This window comes from Microtus oregoni, unplaced genomic scaffold (genome assembly GCF_018167655.1).
Source record: "Microtus oregoni isolate MIOR12 unplaced genomic scaffold, Mior012 000000F_ref0000247, whole genome shotgun sequence".
NCBI classification, from domain to species: domain Eukaryota; kingdom Metazoa; phylum Chordata; class Mammalia; order Rodentia; family Cricetidae; genus Microtus; species Microtus oregoni.
Genome location: NW_024543059.1, coordinates 60437128 through 60459533, shown reverse-complemented (window position 1 = coordinate 60459533; position 22406 = coordinate 60437128). Strand labels below are relative to the sequence as shown.

The 22406-nt window shown below is 43.9% G+C and overlaps 1 protein-coding gene across 1 annotated transcript in view; it reads left to right on the top strand.

The window, feature by feature from the left end:
- Positions 1–22115, top strand: part of Syde2 (synapse defective Rho GTPase homolog 2) — a 32769-nt gene extending 10654 nt beyond the window's left edge. Inside the window, exons 3-7 of the mRNA XM_041659030.1 lie at positions 1614–2698; positions 6992–7118; positions 14266–14447; positions 15834–16065; positions 20069–22115. Of these exons, the coding sequence (XP_041514964.1) occupies positions 1614–2698; positions 6992–7118; positions 14266–14447; positions 15834–16065; positions 20069–20562 (2120 nt within the window). The 3' untranslated portion in view covers positions 20563–22115. The remainder of the gene's footprint in view (positions 1–1613; positions 2699–6991; positions 7119–14265; positions 14448–15833; positions 16066–20068) is intronic.
- The last annotated feature ends 291 nt before the right edge of the window (positions 22116–22406 follow it).

Sequence of the window (22406 nt, the reverse complement as noted above, 5' to 3'; positions counted from 1 at the left end):
TCCTTAATAATTTAGGAAAACCCAGAGCAGTTTAATACATTGAGTAGCCTTTCTATAGCAAAATCGGTTAATGTTAGATAAAACAGGACCCTGATTACTATAGAATGTTCTAGACCAGTGAGCCCGTAGGACTGTTTTGTGGTTGGCAGTACAAGGGATGCTTTGTCTGGTAGGCAAGTCCTCCATTTCTTACTAACTGTTCACCAGAAAAGCTCAGTGTGCGTACTTAAAGTAGTCTCTCTCTGCCTGGAACGATGCTTGTCGTTAGGATACAGGGAAGGGTGGAGGGCGATTTTCGTGGTAACGATTTAATTTGCGGATTCTAAGCAGATAAACATGCTCACTTTAATCCTGAAATACTTCTGCCAAGATTAGATTCTGGTATTAGGGTTATTGGATCTTTATCTAAAGGAGTATTCAAGAATCTGAAAATCGAATATGAAATAATTGGGATGATGCTGAACTGTGGGGGGTGTTTTTCAAGACAGGGTTTCTCTGTGTAGGCCTGGCTGTCCTTGAACTTGCTTCGTACACCAGGCTGGGCTCAAACTCAGAGACCTACCTGTCTGTACTTCTGAGTGCCGGGATCAAAGGTGTGTGCCACCAACGTCCACTGTGCAATGTTTCTGTTTTCAGAACATTTTCTTTTTCTATTTTGGTTTTCCGAGACCAAGTTTCTCTAAATAACAGTCCTGGCTGTCCTGTAATTCACTCTGTAGTCGAGAATGGCCTTGAGCTCACAGAGATCCTCCTGCCTCCGCCTCCCAGGTGCTGGGATTAAAGGTGCGCACCACCACCTGGCTTCAGAGCATATTTTTTTTTTGATTAATTTGAAAACTTAGTAGGAACATGTACAGACTAAAAGAATGAAATTTATTAATCCGTCCTTTCTAACTAGAAAAATTATTTAGCATCTTCTGTCAGTGTTGTGCCAGAACCAGTTCCAGGAAGTTTAATTGGATATAGAACAGCCTAATAAACTTTCAGAACAAAGTCGGCCTCTTTGCTGCCCAATTACAGACTTCTTTGGTTTTTAACTTTTGTTTGTTTTTTTCGAGACAGGGTTTCTCTATGTAGCTTTGGTACCTACCCAGGAACTAGCTCTTGTAGACCAGGCTGGCCTCAAACTCACAGAGGTTTGCCCGCCTCTGCCTCCCGAGTGCTGGGATTAAAGGCGTGCGCCACCACCGCCTGGCTAACTTTTTTTTTTTTTTTTTTTTTTTAATGGACACTGCTCTGTGCACCCCTTGGCTTTAGAGGGTATAAATACAGCAGCATTGTGACGTTAGAGCTGTCCTTCTAGATGAATGTTCTGAGCTAGAGGCATTTCCAGTTGCTCCAAAACTTAAGCCACCACGTAGGGATCTGCACTCGCTGGAGAGCACTGCAGAGGGAGGTGTGGAAAGGGCCCTGCAGCCCTGGCCACAGGAGCACCAGCTGGCTTCTAAAGCAGAAATAAGAAGTTGTGACAAGGGAGGGCGACTTGATTGGGGGAGGCGGAGGGAAATGGGAGGCGGTGGCGGGGAAGAGACAGAAATCTTTAATAAATGAATTAAAAAAAAAAAAGAAGTTGTGCCCTTCTCTTTGTAGTAACTTTCTTTCTCACTTTTAAGGTCCTGGGGTCTTGGTTTCTGCAAATAGGACTGAATTGAGAGGTATGGAGCCATCTTCTCCGAGCCCTAGCCCTGGGAAGAAAGGCAGTTCCATTACTTGGTCTTTGCCAGATAAAATAAAATCTCCACGCACTGTGAGGAAACTGTCCATGAAGATGAAAAGGTTGCCAGAATTCAGCCGGAAGCTGGGTGCCAGGGGACCCTCGCACGATATCAGCAGTCCAGAGAGTACCCCTTCCAAGTGCAGCTGTCGCCAGCTGCCACATGGTGCCCCTCTCCCCTCTGGGAACCCGACCAGGAACGTCATAAGCCGGTACCATCTTGATACCACTGTTTCGTCTCAGCACAGCTACCAGAAGAAAACTACCGGGAGCTCGAAGTATTCCTGCAAGGGTGGTTACCTTAGCGATGGAGATTCACCCGAACTGAGAACTAAATCGAGCAAGCACGGATCCGAGCACAAACTCGGGAAAGGAAGAGAAGCCATTCCGAGCAGTTGTAGCAAAAGCGATATAGACATCGATGCCTTCAGACACTACAGCTTTGCCGACCAGCCCAAGTGCTCACAGTACATATCCGGCCTCATGAGCGTGCACTTCTATGGAGCAGAGGGGCTCAAGCCACCCCGGATGGATTCCAAAGACGTCTTCTGTGCCATTCAGGTAGACTCGGTGAACAAAGCCAGAACAGCTTTGCTCACCTGCCGGACGACATTCTTAGACATGGACCACACTTTCAACATAGAGATCGAAAACGCACAGCATTTGAAGCTGGTGGTGTTCAGCTGGGAGCCCACTCCGAGGAGAAACCGAGTGTGCTGTCACGGTACAATTATCCTGCCCACTCTCTTCAGAGTGACAAAGACACACCAGCTGGCGGTCAAACTTGAACCCAGAGGCCTTATTTATGTGAAGGTGACCCTCCTGGAACAGTGGGAGAATTCTCTCCACGGCCTTGATAAAAGCCGGGAGTCCGTCATGTTTGGTGTTGACATTCAGAAGGTTGTGGAGAAAGAAAACGCGGGGTCGATGGTGCCGCTGCTGATACAGAAATGTATTGTGGAAATTGAGAAGAGGGGCTGCCAGGTATTTCACTGCCTTTCCCTGCTCTCCTTTATTGATTGCTTGTTAAGTCTGGGGAACAGGAATTCAAGGTAAGGTTGAAAAAACAAGAGAGATTTAGACATCTCCCGAACCCTGCTGTATTGGTATTGCATTATTTTTGGAATGTGTCATAGCTTAGCTTTCGTTGCCTGTGATTTGAGAGCCTGCTACACGATGCCACAGTTTATGTTGTGAGACGGAACTACATGGGGTTTAGGACTAGATTACTTTACAGCAGATTGTCTTGAAAAGCTGCTAACATAGGAAGACTCGGTTCTTTAATACATACTTCTGTGTGCTTTGAAATTCTGGGGCCATTCCAACGGTGGGTCACAAGACCTGGCTTGACACCTGAGATTAACCTCATCCTGATTCTCCCAGTTCCCTCTTCAGAAGTCCAATCTTACCCGGCTCTTTACTCTGGGTCCGCACCTGAGGTGAGGAGAGCTCCTAATGATCAGAACCCATGTCCACATTTTGTTTGTTAATTTTATTATTTATGTGTACGGGCATTTTGCCTGCTCGATGTTTGCCTGGGGCCCATGGAGGCCCAAAGAGGGTGTTGGAATGCCCTGGAATTAGATTTACAGACAATTGTGAGGGGCCATGTGGATGCTAGGAATTGAACCAAGCTCCTCTGGGGGAGCAGCCAGTGCTCTTAACCAGAGAAACATCTTTCCACACTTCTAAAATAGGACACAAAGGCAATCTGTAGAAGAAACAAAATCCGTTCTTCTTTTTAACACAGTGTGAAAATTGTAGCCAGAAACAGGGTGTATAACCTTCCAGAAGGACTTAAATGCGCAGACACGTGATTTTGTCTCCAGTTGATGTTGCCTTTGGAGCAAGTTTTTTGCTTACAGTCCAGCTTCCAGCCAGCTAATTTATGCATAACGTTTTCCATTTCCTCTTCTGTCCCCACCCCCACCTTGTGTAGAAGCTCAGAGATTAGGTAGATTTTCAAGTTAATCATTAAATAGAAACTTAAATTTAAAATTAAAATAAGGTGCTCAAGCACTACTCTCGTAGTTTATGTTCTGAAAGGTGCAGAAAACAGGTGCACACAGACCGCTGGTTTTGCCAGGGGATGGTGGTGCACGCCTTTAATCCCTGGAGGCAGAGACAGGTGGCTCCCTGAGTTCTAGGCCAGCATGGTCTACAAAGTGAGTTCCATGACAGCCAGGGCTACACAGAGAAACCCTGTCTCAAAGACCGCTGCTTTTAGCAGTGATTCTTACTTGTATAAAAGTTTAAGGAAGATTTCCTGGGCTAGGGAGATGGCTCAGCAGGTAAAGGCCGCTGACCTGATTTGATCCCTGGGACTCACCTGATGGAAGGAGAAAATGAGCCTGGGACCTTCACGTGTGGACCGAGGCACACGGGTGCACACTCAGGACAGATAACTAAATGTCTGTAGTACAAAATAAAGATTTCCTGTGGCCTGGAAGCTCTCAGCAGTACGTTTGGATTAACGTGTTGTTTTTAATAAACCAGATAGGTAGCGGAGGCTGCTCCTGAACTCCCGATCCTGCTGTCTCCACCTCCTAAGTCCTGACGTTCTGAGGATTGTGTTTCCGAGGCCTGGAGAGATGGCTCAGTGGTCAAGAGTTTTTCCTGCTCTTCCAGAAGACTCAAATTCTGTTCCCAGCACCCATGTCTGGCTGCTCATCTCTGTCTGTGACTCTAGCTCCAGGGGAGCTGACACTTCTATACCTGCACACATGTGCACGCACGCACACACACACGCGCGCGCGCGCACGCACACTCACACACACACGTGCGCAAGCACACACACGCACGCACACACATGCACACACACACGCACACACACACATGCGCACGCACACACATGCACACACATGCACACACATGCACACACACACGCACGCACACACATGCACACACACACGCACGCACACACACACATGCGCAAGCACACACACGCACGCACACACATGCACACACGCACACACACACACACACATGCGCACGCACACACACGCACACACACACACTTAAAAGTAAGTCTTTTGGGCCTTAGAGAGATGGTTCAACAGTAAAGAGCACTGGCTGCTCGTGTAGAGGGACCTGGTTTCGATTCCGCCAACCACATAGTGGCTCACAGCTGTCTGTAAGTCCATTTCCAGGGGACCTAACATCCTTTTCCGGCCTCTGTGGGCACCAGGCATTCACATAATACGCAGACATATATGTAGGCAAATGCCTGTACACATAATAAAATAATAACTAAAAAAATCATTTTAGAAAGTGGCATATTAAGAAGTATTTGTTTTGAGTCCTTTCCTTCTTCCCCATCTAAGAGACCAAGTGGACAGGGGCTATTAAACCTGTACCTGCAGCCTGCCACACAGTCCCCCGTCTAAGTTTTGTTTGCTTCTTTGCTACTGTCTTTGCTTTTTCACTGCGAAAACCAAAGAGGAGGTGTGACATGGACGTGTGATCTTGTAGCTGCTCTGCACACGGCTGCTTCTGCTTCTCCAGAGATCACAGTCATGGCTTGTCCACTGTGACTAAAGTTTTCATGCCTCAGTCAGCCTCAGAACAGAGGGCTGTATCCTGAATGTCCTTCCTTTGATGCACATGACAGATCTTCACTTCTTTAGCCTTTAAAAATCTGTGATGGGGATCTGTGATTGTCATAAAATGTTTGATCAGCTTATTGCCTACTGTCTTAACGAGTACTTTAGTCTGTCAGGTTTATTTTGTCTTCAGGTTCAAAGGTATAAATTCTTACTATAGGACTTCATTATACTTAAATGGGCCTCTATCAAAGCACTATAATAAAGTTGGTTCCTTTACTATAGAAGCATTTCCCTTGATCTTGTTTAACATTTGGCCTCTATTTTCTTTGTACTGCACATTTTAAACGTACAGTTTAGCCTGAAATAACAAACTTAATTTATCTGTGGGTTTTCCCCAGTAAATGGATTCTATTTGTTAGTCAGGACCATGACAGAGAGGTGATCTCTCGAGATTTTAGGTTTGCCAGCCTCCTGCGTTCTTTTTTAATTATTATTTTATTTTATGCGCATGGTATTTGCCTGCATGTATGTCTATGCACCATGTGTGTGCGCACCTACGTGTGATTTCACCATGTTTCTCGAGGTGGTATGCTAGCCCTAACATGCTGTTCTCAGTATGGATGGCTCGGAACTTCAGTTAGGAGTTGAAATGAGAATTGTCTTTCTAGCACTTTCCTTGGTTTTGCCCCTGTGTGGATCCTTTGGCAAGTAGGAGCACTTTGCATGGGTCTTTCTTTGAAGTAGATTCAGGTTTTTGACGGTGTTCCAGTTAGTAGTTAGTCGTCGAGTTCTCTAGATATCCTTTGCCCGCGATGGTGGTGATGCTCTCCCGTGTGGAACCCAGCTCTCTGCTGCTGTCTTCTAGGTCACTTAGAGCACTCTCTGCAGATCCTTAATTCAAGCTTTTGAGGATTGCTCATGGCTCATTATTGTGAAATAGTTTTCTGTAACTGTTCCTTCAGCTCAGGGTGGCTGCTTCCTAAGTAGCCTTTTGATTTGAAAGGATGGGTGACAACCCCTTATTCTCCTTAAATTCCGTCCCTCTGTCCCTCCCTCCTTTCCTCCCCCCTTCTGAGACAGGCCGTTATAGTCCAGACTGGCTTTGAATTGACTATGCAGCTAAGAGTGATCCTGAGTTCCTGACCCTCCTATTCCCAGGGACTGGAACTACACCTCTGAGCCAGCATACCCAGTTATTTGTGCTGTGGGGATTGTAGCTGAACTCCGCCCCCTCCCACCCCATCTCCTTAAATTTGAGGTTTAGTTTTTCAAAAGAATCCAGTAGATTAATCAGGGATTTTCTTAAAAATTTAATTTAATTGATTTATTTATTTTTGAGACCAGTTTGGCTTCCTCTCCCTGGGTATGTATTGAGCTTCCAAAGACGTAGTAATTAGAAGAGCTGGCGGTGGGTTCCTAACACGTACTTTTGTAGGTCCCTGTGAGCACTGTCTGTGGAACTTCTGTATGACTTTTAAAGTAGGCTTTATTTTACCTTTTTATTATTTTATTACCTATTTTACCTAAAATGACCTTATTTTACCTTTTTAATTTTTTTTTATTTTATTGCCTGTTTTTACCTAAAACGTGTTTTTTCTCCCATTACTGTAGAAACAGTTAATTTGAGATCTCAGAAGCTGCATCTGAGGTGTTGCGATGACTGTTGCCAAGTTCACGTGATGTATGCCATTGCATTCATTATTCTCTCCGTAACGAGGCGTTTTCTTTCTAGGTCGTAGGCCTGTATCGACTGTGTGGTTCAGCGGCTGTCAAGAAAGAGCTTCGCGAGGCTTTTGAGAAGGATAGCAAAACTGTCGGTCTGTGTGAAAGCCAGTACCCAGATATAAATGTGATAACAGGTAAAAAATAGATTTCATTTTATGTTCATCCTGGAAAGACTACACCTGCAGGAGAGAAAGTGGAAATACGCTTTTATAACCGGCGTTGATTTGATTCTGTTCTGAAGTCTTACTTTCCTTCCCCCATAGACTGTGAGTCTTACTTTCTGAGGGGAGTTATTAAGATACAGCCAGTGATGGGGGAAGTGAGACCTGGGCTACATTCAGCACAGCAGGTCCGAGTCTTCATGGGGAGAACTAAAATGGCTCAGGAGTTCAATTTGACTGGTGCTTAGGTGATTGGTGGAAAGGAAACGGCCCATCTGATCAGAGAATTTAGATTATTTAATAGGTGGAAGGGGTCCAGTCAAGATATTTGAGTAGGGGAGTGGGGTCATTGAAGGCTGTTTTGGGGGATGTTAATTTGGGAACTGTGTGATGGGTTGAAGAGAAGGAAGTCAAGGAACCATGGTGCTTTCCCAACTCTTCCAGTGCGGCTGGGGTAGGGGTGGGGAGGTGGGGGGGATGGAGGGCGCAAACAAGCACCCAAAGCCAAGCAAGAGGAATGATTCTGAACCGTTACTGGTCATGTACTATCAGCAGAAATAAATGCGTTGGAGCAGGGATATTGTTTTAGCTGCAGGAATGTTGGGGAAGGTTGCCCATGAGATTTTAGCTGCAGAAATGTTGGGGAAGGTTGCCGTGAAGTTTTGAAGTAGGGGATGGGGATGGAGAGATCAAGTGGAGTGAGTTCTCATCTGCTGGCGATTGAGGTGTTCCTTTCCTCTCCCCAAGACTAGGTCTCATTAAGTAACTCTGCAATCCTCCTGCCTCAGCCTTCCATGTGTTGGGGTTCTGGGTCAGCGCCACCATGCCCAGCGTGCAGAGACATCTTTGTCCCAGCAGTGACAACAGCTATCCCGGTGTCTAGCACTGGAAACAGCACTAGCAGTTGTGGGGACTTGAATAATGGGAGTTTGTTGAGAGTGACTGACAAAGGAAATTCAATCCTGGGACAGTCCATAAAAGTTTAAAAAGACAAGAACTTGGGCGATCTAAAACTTTGGGGGCAGACGAAGAAGGAAGAGCCTTGGAAAGTTTGGAGGAGATGGAATGTTTGGGAAAGCAGAGCCAGGAGAGGTTACAGACAGTGTGAGGCAGCATTGTGTGGAAGCAGGTATTGGGAGAACAGGAACGGTGTTTGAATTTGAATTTACCAATAATCTTCTGGGTCTGTTTTTCCACCTAAAATTTCTTTACCTTTTAATTACTAACGTTTGGGGGCCAGTGTAGAGGTGCATCCATTTCGCTCACCTGGTTTTCATAGTTCACAGCTCCTGACCAGGCTCGTCTTTTCTCCCCTATGTGATCCCCTCCAACCCAAGACTATTGAGAAGCAGACCCAGGCTTCAAAGCCTTCCAGCCGTAGATGCCCCAGTGGGTTCCTCTGGCCTCAGGGTATTTTTGATAGTTTTGTTTTCTATGCTTGATTGTCTTAACAGTTTTTTTCTTGATGTAATGATGTTTACCTCCTAATTTGTTTTCTTATTTTATACACGTTTAAGTTTAGGTAAGCATTTAAGAAAAATTCGCTTACTGCTTACTGATACTGTACCTTGAAGTTTACTTTTAGTGTTGCAGGTTAGGGATAGTTGAGGTTCTGGCTCAGGACGCTGAGTGGCTAATTTCTCTAGAATGTTTTCTGTCATTTTGAACGATGTAACTCTGATCTCAAGCAGTTCACTACTAACAGAAGCAAACCAAGGCATTTTTCCTCTCTTATGAATATTTCGTTATTTACTTTCTTTTGAAACTTTTTAAAGATTATTTATTTATTTTTATTTTACGCACATTGGTGTTTTGCCTGCATGTGTGTCTGTGTGAGGGTTTTGGATCCCCTGGAGCTGGAGTTACAGATTGTTGTGAGCTACCATGTTGGGTGCTAGGAATTGAACCCAGGTCCTCTGGAAGAACAGCCAGTGCTCTTAACCTCTGAGCCATCTCTCCAGCCCCTCATTTTATGTTTTGAGACAGGGTCTCACTATGTAGTTCTGGCTGACCTATAACTTGCTATATAGGTCATGCTGGCCTCAAACTCAGAGATGGTCCCTCCTCCCCCTCCCCTGCCTTCTCTACCGGCTCGGATGAATTTTTAACAAATCAGAAACTACGTCTTTTGTAAAGAGAGGCTTGTTACTTAAAAAAAAAGAGATAACATATAATTTGTGAAATTAGCAAAGGATTCGCTTTAAGAATTCATTAAAGGAAAATTGTATAGAGGTAGCTATTTCTAGGAAAGTAGAAACTAAAAGTAAATTTTTGTCTCAGTGAAGCCTTAGCTTGGGAATAAGAGTGCCGCTGAGTATTTAGAGATGGAAGGTGTGATTTGAGTTGACTGTTTTGTTTAAGAAGGGACCTGGAGTTTGGATACTTGCAGTGTTTGTAGACGTGAATATAGGTTCGCGAAGGCCTGGTTTGTAACTTTCTTTTCTAAATAGGAGAGTCTGAAGCCACAAACTACATGGTTCTTCCCTCTGTTATTTGCACTATTCCATTTCAGTTAAACTATTTTACAAAAGAATTTGGAGCTCCTTTCTTGATTAAAAGAAATACAAAAAACAATGACATGATTTGTTTGAGAAACAGTGGTGGGATTGGGATAAATTACACACGGGGCCACCGTGCCTCCAAAGAGAGAGTGCCGTGGGTTTGGGAACTAGCCAGTGGTGACGTTGCCTCGAGTGTTTCCTCTGCATGAGCTACATTTCTGCATAAACTCTGGAAAATAATAGCTCAGTGAGTCTAAACGCAGGAAAGGAACGAAATGCGTGCGCTGTGTGTTCAGAAGCTGATGTGTTTTTAGTAGTCCTTTCGTCTGGAACAGAGTGGGATGCGTTGTGTTTTAGAACAGGCATGGGACAGAGTGTGTGAAGTCTGTGTAATGAAATACTTGATACCTTCTTTCTGCTTATATTTTCCATCATTTTAAATGATTTTAACATGCAAACACCAAATTCCGAACACAAGATTCTTGGGTTTGTTGTCCCAAGTGACTTGTTGATTGAGACGGAGCCCCACTAAATAGCTCTGACTGGCCTCGAATTTACAGTCCTGCCTTAGCCTCCCAAGTTCCAGGTAGGGTTCGTGATCCGTGTGCCTCCTGGCCTGGTGCCAGGTGACCTCTTCGTCAACTCGACTTCGGTGACTCACTCCTAAGATCCAGAATCCGCTTATTGCTAAAATTTGGAATTGTTTCCGTTCCAGTTCTAGCCTTTCCTGTCCTTCAGGCTTCCTCATTCCTTTTCCAGTTGCTTTTTCCCACTGAGTTAGCTTCCTTTAATTTACGTGTGCCTGCTGCTTTCTCCTAAGTCCCCGCTGTTACAGTGTTCTTTCCTATGGTTCACTATTCAGTTACTTCCATCAAATGTCCTGAGTGTCCTTCCATGGCCCCTTTTTGTTTCTCCCGGCTGGCAAAGCTTCCACCCCACAATGCCAGTAGTTAATCTTACACAACAGCTTTATTGAGGCATAATTGCCATAAAATAAAATAAAGCACATGTATTTAAAGCATGCAGCTGGTGTTTTCACGTGTGTATGCGCCGTGAGACCATAGCCACAATGAATATCAAGGATACAAGTGTCCCCAGTATCCCCTTGTGTCCTCCTTAGTCTCCTCTGCATGCACAATCCACCACCCCAATGCCCCCATTCACAGGCAGCCACAGATCTTCCTATTGCTATAAATTGGTTCTGTTCTCTAAAAGTTATATAATAGAACCATACAGGAGGGACTTTACTTTTGCTTTTTATAAGCAAACAGATGTGGTTTTGTTTACTTGCAAAATTACTTTGAAATTCCCCCATGTCATTCCAAGTGTCTATGCCAGACAGTGTTCCACTCTCTGGATGCAGTGGGTATGACGGCGTTGGCTCATCCATTCATCTTTCAACCAACACTTGCCTGATTCCCAGTGTGGGGTTGTTACCGGTAGAGCTGCTATGACATTCACGTACCAGTTGTCCTCAGCATATGTATGTCTAGCGATGCCTAAGCCACACTGTCGTCTTGTTTAGGTTGTACGATGAGACTTGCATTTTCGGGTATTGTTACGGTGTGGATGGGAGATGTCCCTGAAGAAAGTGTGCAGGGATGGAGCTTGGGGCCATGACAGGCTCATGAGGGCTCTGACTCAGTGGATTAACCAGTTGGTGGATTTATAATCTGATACCATTATTGGAAGATGGTGGAAAGATGGAAAACCTGCGCTGGTTGAAGGAGCTATTTTACCCGTTTGTGACCTTCGAGGTTGCTCCTTGTCCCTGGCCTCTTCCTCCTGCTCTCAATGGCCCAGCAGCTAGAAGGTAGAAGGTAGCTCCTTCTCCATGCCCTCCATTGTGCTTCTGCTTTACCACAGACCTACCCATGGAGCCAGCCACGAACTGAAACCTCCAAAACCATGAGCCAAGTTAAACGCTTCTTTAAAACATTACTTGTCTTAGGTCAGGCCTCCTGTTGCCTGCCTTTAGTCCCAGCTCTCGGGAGGCGGAGGCAGGTGCAGCTCTGTGAGTTTAGCATCAGCCTGATCTGCATAGTGATTTCCAGGGCAGCCGGCTGTATAGAGAGACTCAAATGTACCAACCAAAGGTTCCTTCTTTCAGATATTTTGTCACAGTGTTGGAAAACTGATACAGGAACCAGCGTGCCCAACTTTGCTGCTTCTTCTTTTTGTAGTCTAGGTCCTTTGTGTTCTGTGTAACTGCAGGAATCACTTTGTGGATAAATGAAGGCCTCCAGGGGGGTGAGGGAGCTAGACCCTAGCGCTGCCCCTGCTGTGGGGGTTGGAGGAGTGGGGTGTGGGGTGGGGGCAGGATGAGGGGGTGGGGGGCATGGAGTGGGGGCAGGATAGGGAGTGGGGTGGAACTTTTTTGGATCAGTTTATACGTTTTGGTGATAAAGTAGATTGATTTTGTTTTACTTATTTGGTGACAATGGGGATCAAACCCAAGGATGATAAATGCTAGGCAAGCGCTCTCCCTGAGTTGTGCCGCTTGCTCCTGGCTGGGATTTTGTTAGCATCTGCATTGATTCCATAAGCAGTTTAGGGAGTGTTGTTATCTTCAGGTCCATAAACACAGACTGTTTTTTTAAGCTCCCCTATAATTTTTTCAAGAGAGTTTTCTGAGTAAAATTTCGTACCTTTTTTGTTTCCCGCAAGTATTTAATTCTTTTTGGTACTGATGTGTTGGGATTGCTTCTTTTTCTTTTCTCTCTCTCTCCCCCACTTGTCCTTTCTCCCTCCCTTCGCTGTGCTGCACCCCTTGTTCTCCGGTGTCTACAAATCCATCACCCCTCTGATGCCCTTTGTCTCCTCACACCACAGAGAAGGACGCCGCCTTCAGGGGCGAGCAGTGCCTTCTGCTTTGACCGCTCAGTGAGTCTTCTCATCCTCCCGCTTCCCTGGGTGTGGGATACACATGATCTTCTCGACATCTTGAGCTCATTCCATGCCTTCCTGTTTTCTCAGGAGTCTCTGCTTTCTTCTCTGGGGACTTCCCGAGTTGGTTCCAGCCCCTCTCTCCTGGGCCTTGGAGACCTTTCTGCTGTCTTCTTTCATGCCAATTCATCTAGCCAGCCATCTGGCTCCGTCCTTTACTGCTTGCCAACACAGCTGATGTCCTTTTCTCAGGGCTCTTCTCTTTGTGGTCCTTATCTCTAATTGCCATTAGGTCATTGGCTCCTAGACCTTGCTACAGAGACCCTTTTCCATACACTCAGAAGAGGAATTTGTTTATAAATACATGCATGGGTCCTGGCAGGAGATTCTGATGCAGTGGGGCAGGAATGGGCTGCACCCCCTGGCATTTTTGGCCATTCTTTTCTAACCAAGTTATTGTGTATCATTTGGTACCCCAGAGTCTGTCTTGATGCAGCTTTTCCTTGTCCTCCTTGGCAACATGCATGCCTTTCTTTCTATTCATCCCCGAGAGCACCTTTTCTGACCACGTGGGTCTTTCGTTGTTCTTCCTTAGCTGTGTTTGAGAGAGCTCTTCCCTTTGGAGCTATTTCCTAGCCATCTCTTGACATGGTTTTTATGTTCCCAATACTGTCTCTGTGTCACACACACACACACACACACACACACACACACACACACACGGGCTCAATTATCAGGCTGTCCTGGAATTTGCTGTGTGACAGAAGATGAGATGACCTTGAACTTCAGATCCCTACACCTTCCACAGTCATCTTTAAGTTGCTCATTCTCAGGTCCAGCTCTTTGCTCCTGTCTTCCTAAGCCTCCTAAGTTTTGTACGGAGCAAACTTACACATCCCATAGACACTCTGCCTATCTGCGAAACTGTCGTTTCTTCTTGTGTACCCTAATTTCAAGCAATATCACTAAGACTCACTTGTATGGCGAAGCCCTAGACATGGCATAGAGGCAGGTCCTGCCTTCCCTTTTGCTACTGAACTAAAGTGTTTTTAAAAATACATGTACTATAGTCATCTCTTGACACAGTTTTTATGCTTCCCAATATTCTTCAGACTTCTCTTAACTTTCACAGTGAGAAATCTGATGCCTTCCGTTCTTGACTTCTGTTTAATGTACTTGGTATAAGAAGTGATCCTTTTCCTTTTGAATGACAGCAGAACATTGGAGACTAACGATCTATTATATCTAAGACTCAAGTGCAGAGTTAGAGAGGAGATTTGTTGATGTCACTGATGTCCCTCGCCGATTTACAAAGGCTTTGGGCAGTTGGTGTCCCCTCAGTACCCACTAAAAGTTTAGAAGCTCAAAATTTGGGCAGGAGAATAGTTTACAACTAACATGCATTTGTCTTACTTTCTTAACTGCTTGCACGTGCGGAATCTTCTCGTGGGGGCAGTCAGGAGAGCTTATATATTAAGAACATCTTTCATCATGGCTTAGCAAAACTATGGAAATTATGGCTGTATTTTAGCACGTTCCAAACAGAGTTAATTACTAAGGAAACTTACACGAATGCAAATCACCAGTGTTTTTTGATGATACTTTTCATGTTGCTGTTTATATTGTTTTCAGAATGTCAAGTCGACTGCCATAGCGTTTGCATTTTCAAAGTGTTCCCAGCGCTTACTCCACTGCGGAGACCCATCAGGGCTGTCTCTGGTCTGTTCCCACAGGTGTCCTTAAGGACTATCTAAGAGAACTCCCTTCTCCCCTGATAACAAAGCAGCTGTACGAGGCTGTGTTAGACGCGATGGTGAAAAGCCCTCTGAAAATGCCACCCAATGGCTGTGCGTCCGAGTCCAGTGACTCCAAGTTCACCGTCGGCCTGCTGAATTGCTTGCCGGATGTTGAGAAGGTGAGTGTACGCGATCGACGTCTTTCCCGAAAGCTCGCAGGAGCCCATGCTGAAGCGCCATCACCGCACAGTCTCCTACGTCTCTGACGTTCGTGCACTCGGGTTTAGGCTCTGCCTTTACCACTTCTTGAATGTGTCCAGAAATCAGTTTTGTGTTGTCTGTGTGTGACTTTAGCCCAAGCACGCATGTGCCTATGTGCCTTCTAAGTTCTGCTTTGAAGGTTTATTTTATTAGCCAGGCAGTGGTAATGCACACTTTTAATCCCAGCACTTGAGAGGCAGAGGCAGGAGAATCTCTGTGAGTTCAAGTCCAGCTTGGTCTGCAAAATGTGTTCCAGGACAGCCAGAGGTACAAAAAGAAAAAGAAAAAATGAAAAAGAAAGTGAAGGAAATTTCTAGCAAATCAAAACTAGGGAACGGTTTGTCTGTCTTTCTGTCTGTCACCCATCTGTCTGTCTGTCTGTCTGTCTAAAAGGTTTATGTGTATTTAAAGTGCCACTGTGTATGTATGTGCACCATGTGCTTGCATGGTGCCTAAAGAGGCCAGAAGAGGGTGCCGGGTCCCCTGGGAGCTGGCGTTCCAGGCCACTGGGAGCTGTTTGATGTAAGTGCTAGGAACTGAACTCTGGTCCTCTGCCAAAGCAGCAAGCATTCTTAACCACTCAGTCATCTCTCTAGTCCCTGAATAGCAGTTTTAAATTCACATTCATTGGTTTAATATAATATAAAAAGAAATTACACCTCATTTCTTGGAATGTTGATAAAATATACTATTTTAAAAAAAAATCACTCTTTTCCTTAGGTGTTTAAAATTTAGATAGTCTTTGAGTCAACTTCCTTAATTAACTTAAGAATTTAAAACAGTATTTTCTCGGGAAATATATACCCATATATATGTATATATTTGGTTTTTTGAGATACGGTTTCTCTGTGTACCCTGGTTGTCCTAGAACTCTCTGTAGACCAGGCTGGACTCAAACTGCCTCTGCCTCCCAAGTGCTGGGATTAGAAGGCGTACACTACCATGCCTAATTCAGAAAATACATTTTTTTAAAAAAATTCTAACCATTATTTTTCTATTTTTATAATTGTGTGTGTTTATAAAATATTTATTGGTTAAAAAGCATGGTGGGGAGATGAGAAGCATGGTGGCCTGTTTTAGTAGTCAATCACTGCAGTCCCTGGCCCGTCTCTAAGTTCAGGCTCCCTGGTGTGGCAGTCCAGTCCTCTAGTGCAACCCCAGGGTCACTTCGAGGACGAAGGAGCGAGTTGATGGGAAATGTATTTTCCTAAGGGGGCCCATTGGAATTCAGAATATGTTGCTAGTCTTTTACGTGGCCGTCTAACCACTCAGTGGATTAAGTTATGTTTGAACATATTTATCAGGCAACCCTAAAGATGTTGCTAGATCACCTGAAGTTGGTGGCTTCGTACCACGAAGTGAATAAGATGACCTGCCAGAATCTGGCTGTGTGCTTTGGACCAGTGCTACTCAATCAGAGGCAAGAGACTTCGCCCCACAACAACAGAGTCTTCACGGATTCCGAAGAACTCGCCAGTGCTTTGGATTTTAAAAAACACATTGAAGTTCTTCATTACCTGCTCCAGCTCTGGCCAGGTAAAGGGGTCTCTGGACGTCTCTTTAGCAGCCATAGGATGTACGGGTTAGCTGATGATTAAAATGCCTGGATGTAATTGGGGGGAAAAGTCTAGGTTTTTGCTTTTTTTTCAATACTGAAGAATTGACACTTGCTATATTTTGCGTTTGCTCGTAACGTTGTAGACATTTGAGCCATTGTACACATTTTGGGTGTAGTAAGACCTGAATCGGGGTGCTAATTGGACCACCTACAGTGAATGCTCTGACCTTGGCAAGCTAAGTTTCTAGACTTTGTGTGGCAGTTAAGTACAAGGATGTCCTTAATGTGCAGCACAGTTTTGAGCACATTATACTCAATTATTAATTTATTTTCTCACATTTATTTAATTTGTTCTGAAGCAAAATTCGTTTTTCTTTTAAGTTTATTCTTTTTGTAGTCTTAAGATTTATTTTATTTTTATTTATATGACGCGTGCCTGTGTATATCAGAGTCTGAGAAGGCCAGAAGAAAGGTTCCCTGAGGCAGAAGTTAAACAGACACTTGTGAGCTGCCAGATGGGCGTCCTCTGGACGAACAGCAGATGCTCTTAACCACCAAGTCGTCTCTCCAGCCCATGTCCAGTCTTTCCGACAGAATTATTGTACACGTGGTTGTTTTTAAATTACCTCAGCTCCTGCTGGCAATTATCTTTGATATTTTGGTTTTAAAAAATTTGATTTTCATGGTACTGAGATGAATCAGTGGTTCGAGCACTAGTCGCTCTTCCAGGGGACCCAGGTTCAACTCCCAGCCTCACAGGGTAGCTTACAACCGTCTGTAACTCCGGTACCAGGAAATCTGATAACCTCTTTCTCACCTCTGTGGGCATGAGTGATTTGCATAGTGCATATTACATACCTGCAGAAAAAAAGCATACATAGATAATATAAAAATTCTTAAAATTTGGTTTTTACGTTTTCTTTATTTTGTGCGTGAATGTGTGGGGCTATGAATGTGCACCTGAGCTCTGAGGACAACTTTTCTCCTTCTTCCTTGCGGGACTGCAGGTCCTCACCCTCGTGCGGTCAGTGCTTACTCACGGAGCCGTCTTCCCAGCACCCCCCCTTCTCTGTGCCCCACACACGTCTATGTGTATGTGAAATTGGAATAGATTTATTATTAACTACCTTTTATTTTTCTAGGATTTATTTTATTTTGTATGTGTGTTTTGCTTGCATATCTGTCTGTGTATTTCCTGTTTAGATTTCCGTGGAGGCCAGAAGACGTCAGAGCCCCTGGAAATGGAGTTACTGACAGTTGGTAGCAGTCATGTGGGTGCTGGGGACTGAACCCATTTCCACAGCAGAAAGACCCAGTGCTCTTAACCTCTGAGCCATCTCTCCATCCCATTGACTATATTGTAATGATAACTTAAACAGCTGTCTTGTGTTCAACATTGTATTCCAGAGACTTTCGTTGCTGGTTGTAATCATAACCTTTTTCTATAGCCTGTTATTTTCCTTGAAAGTACCTAGACAAAAGACAGAACCTGGCAGAGGATAAGGGGAAACAATAGTTTCCCCCTCTAAATTGCCTGTTCCGGCTCTTGGGAAAGGTGGACAGCGTGTCAGTAAGGTGCAGTTACTGCGTCTTTGACAACCGAGGTGTGGCGTAGAGAGCGCCAGGACTGTCCCACGCATTCCGTGGAAGGTGTACAGTCAACTACTCTTCTGGGGTTCTCCTCCACCATCAAAGAGTTTCCTTCAGCCTCTTCTGTCATTTGTCTGTCTATCTGTCTGTCTGTCTATCTATCTATCTGTGGTTTTGCTACACATTTTGCTTTCTCTGTTGATCTTACCCTCGCCCCCTCATTTGGAGCAAGAGGTAATTTACTTTGAGATTTCTGTTGGTAAAGTCCTGTCTGCAAAGTGAGAAACCTGTTATGTTAGCCCCTGAAGGTAACGCTACCCTGCCCTCTGCACACCCTGCCCATCTCTCTCTGCCAGCAGCTCTGCAGCTGGGTGAGCAGGGTCCTGGCGCAGTAGAAACATTTATACTTTTAGGGGACAGTCTTCTTTTTATATGCTTTGTGTTTGGGGCTTTTAAAAAAAGCAACGGGCTTGCGATTGGAAAGAATCCTGGATGCTATTGTGAGTCCACCCTTATTTTCAGAGTAGGGACATAGATTTAAAGTTGTCGTTGTTCCACGTTCCTCATGATGAATACATTTGGGGCGGGTTTCCTGCTCCTTACTAGGTTCTCGAATTTGTAAGGTCATTGGTGATATTTACCTGCCCCATAGTCTGAGTTCCTCGCACTAGTGGTCACCTAATATAGTTCTATTAAATAAAGGTGTTGTTTTCTAAATGAAAACAATATAGGGAATTAGAATCTACAGGTATAAAATATAAGGAAAATGCTTTGAAGTGTTTCCAACACCCTTATTTGGCAGCATTTTCTTCATCCTGTTGAAAACAGACAGTCGGTAGCAGCATAGGGAAAGGCAGACCTTCAGGGTTAAGGTTAGCCATTTTCCTTACAAATTTGTAGGACAACGTCCCAGTATCAATAGTCTAAGAAGACATCCACATTTATGTTTCAGAAATTGAATTCTTAGAATAATGTAAAGTAAAGATTTAATTGGTTTCTTGAGTGATCTCCAAAGAAACTAAAGGTAAAGTTTCAGTAGAGTCCTGACTGAGCAGGAGAAACGTGGGCTTTTCTCCAGATTGCCAGTGTGCTGTTGACTGCTTGTCAGAAACTTCAGGCCCAGGAGTGAGGACAGGAATAGCACAGAGGGTACAGGAACAAAGTGAGGAAACAGCGAGTAATAAGATCAGGCGCCTCTTGTGTCCTCCTCTGGTACCGGGCACAAACCTGTACATGTACATACGTGCAGCCTCAACATTCATCCACAAAATAGATCTTTAAAAATGTAATAAATAGAAATGTTAAAAACATTCAGTGTACAGTTGCTAAAATAAAAGTTGAAATATGTAAAAGATCTCTGTAAAACATTGGGAATATTATTTTAAGTGGAAGACTCAGATGTGTGTACCGTTCTTAAGTTGTTTTCTTTTGCAAACAAACCTTCATTCTGTGTTGCAAAATTGATGTTATCACTGGCTTATGTCCCCTTATCCTAGAGAGGGAGCTCTAAGGGAGAGGCAGAAGAGAATAAACAAGCAGAAAGAGATAATATGGCTATTCCTAAATAGCTATGTCTTAGCATTTTACACAGTCTGTTTTCTATGCAGAAGAACCTTAGACAAATAAACGTTGTTCTCAGTAAGCAATGTAAGTCTTGTTTTGTGTGAAGTCACGTGTGTGTGTCATCGGCTGTATGACCAGTACAACACAGGATGGTAGAATGAAGCTTATCTCAGAAGAAGATAGTCTAAATCCAAAGAATGCTATTTGAAGCTGTGAAATCTCTAACCAGAATTGGAAAATAAAATCCCTGTGCTATTTCCAGGCAGAAAACATGAAGACTATTAGTAGCTAATGCTGTGTAATCACTCAGGTAACAATGACCAAGTCTAATATTCATGCATTTTATCAAAGGGAAATTTGGGCTGCTTGGTATTGATGACACACTGCTAACTGCAAAAAAACCCACTAAGGTCAGAGCTAGAACGATCACTGTAGAAGCCTTTGCCTCAGCTAGATGTTTGTGGAGAAGGAACCTCTTGTTCCGTGCCCTTTACACACCATGGCTTGTCCGCTTTTTGCTGTAGTCTTTAAGAGGAGCTACCAGCTTAGAATGACAGCTAGACAATTAACGTGCACAGAAAGTTGATCAGCGTTGCGAGTTTTATTGGGGAATGTTTTTATTTAGCATGAAGTAGTACCACTGAACGTTCTACTAGTCTCTATGCCTAATCTTGATTGCATCTGGTGGTAGAGAAATCACTGTAGGATGCTTTCAGTAGAACGCATGTCTCAAGTGCATGTTTGTAGTTGATCATTAAATGGCCTCTTTGTGTGCTCTGTCTGTCCCAGGCCGGTGGCCGTTACTAAAGTACACGTATTCATTTCTAGTGCAACGTTTAACTGTGAAAGAACCCACCGACAGTTTGTGCCTGGAGCAGTCATCTCTGCATTATCTGAGGCGAAAGAAAGAGCGGCCATGTGTATTGAATCTGAGCAGCGCGGACTCGTCGGGGGTGCTGAGGCCACGGCAGGCCAGATTGGATAGCCCAATCAGCAATCGCTACGCAGGGGACTGGAGCAGCTGTGGGGAAAACTATGTTCTAAATACGAAAGAAAATCTCAAGGATTTGGATTATGATGATGTTCCCCTAGAAGATGGAGAAAATGCAGATCACAGCAAAGTGGATGGAGCAGAGGTCGCGCTTGAGCAGCGAATCCCCATGTCTAAATCGTGCACCTTTCAGACATACTTGACAATGGAGACCATTGAGTCTACAGTGCGTCAGAAAGCCAACCTCAGAGATCTGCAAGAAAGTATGGATACCTTGATTGGCAATCTGGAACGTGAGCTCAACAAAAACAAGCTGAATATGAGTGTTTGAGATGGACGGATGGGCTGTTTTATTTGAGATGTCATTAGGTGTGAGGTCCATCCTCTCGGCGTCCTGTCTTGTTCCTCATGGTGTCTCTCTTGTTTTGTTTTTAAATGTTGAAACTGCAAGTGAATTCCTAATATGTTCCTGTGATTCACTTATAATCACTATTCATTAATACAGTTATTTTAGTTATGAACTGGTTAGATAGAGTAAAGGTAACTTTGCGACATTTTAATAAACCTTGCAGGTTGGATGGAGGAAACTTGGAGGTGTTTATAAGGGTCAGGGACATTGTTCCCCCTGCGCGGCCCCGGTGCATTGTGAACTGCTCTTCTGTAGGTGGAGACAGATGTCCCCTGCAGAGGACACTGCAGCTGGCCCAGCTGATGTGCAGTCAGAGTCCTTGTGCAATGTCATTTGGTCGCATGTCATTTGCAATACGAATGCTGCTACAAGAAAACTTTTTATAAACGTAAAATTATACAGATATTAATGTATTTTGTATTAACATTCAGTAATTATTTAAGCTTATAAAATTAAATATTTTTATGATTCTGAAGATATGTATATATTTATATAAGTGCATTGTGTATATATAGGTTTTACCTGAGGGAAGGGGTTGACTGTAGAATTCCATGTATTTTGAAAACTATGTGTCATGAGGCCAAATTTATTAGCTTAAAAAAATGTGTTCTTCAGGGAAAGATTGTTTAAGTTAAAAGCTAAGTTATGGAAGAACCACTTGAATAGAAGCACAGCAGAGACGTGTGAGTAGACATGGCAGCCCCCATTCTGCTGCATGCATCCCAAGAAAAGTCATGCTTCCAGCTGAGCCCTTCAGCCACTGACCGGGCCAAGTGACCTGCACTCGTGACTTAAGGAAACTTCACCTGTTCTGTGCCTTTCTGTTTTCTTTGAGGCTTTAAGTATTTGTTTGTAGCGGTACGCTTAAAACCCTGACTTCATAATTGCCCTTGTTTCTAAAGAAGTCATCTTGCCAGGATGCTACATGGTACAGTTTTTTTTTTTTTTTTATTAACTTATTTTGGCTAAGTACATCTATGGGTAGTTGTTACAGAAATCACAGTGGTGTTTGAAAAATGTAAATTGAGAAGACTTTTAAAAATTAGATTGCAATGTGTATAAAAACTTATGCTTACAGAATGTGTAGTTTTAAAAGTGTGTGCAACTCGAGTTGCCAAGTTTAAAGTGTGACAGCTATGCCAAAACTGGTTTCTTAGTGTTTTTCTCAATATTAAAGTCTTTAATGTAACAGCCATTCTTATGTAACACACATAACATCCAGGTATTTAATTTGAAAGCCACTAGTATAAAGAAAATAACTATTTTTGTATGAGACTTTCCTTTTTTTAAAGCTTGTAACAAATCCCAGAGACTGTACCAGGTGTATGTCATGAGTAAACAGTGTTTTAAATGTTTTGTAAGGACGGTGTCTCTGTTCTCTTCCCTTTCTATCATGCACACTATAGGAATTAAGGAAGTGGTTCCAATTGAAATATTGTAAGAGTGCCAGGCTGTTACAGCTGATGTTAAGGATTACTTTTACATAGTTTTTTTTTTTTAATTTTTATTTTATGTGCATTGGTGTTTTGCCATGGCTGTCGGGTCCCCTCACACCGGAGTTGCAGACAGTTATGAGCTGCCATGTGGGTGCTGGGGATTGAACCCAGGTCCTCTGGTAGTGCAGTCAGTGCTCTTAACCCCTGAGCCGTCTTTCCAGTCCTATCATGTTCTTATTTCTCTGTGTAACCCTTGCTGGACTGGAACTGTCTGTGGAGCCAGGCTGGCCTCTGCCTCTGCAGTGCTGGGACTAAAGGCGTGCGCCATCA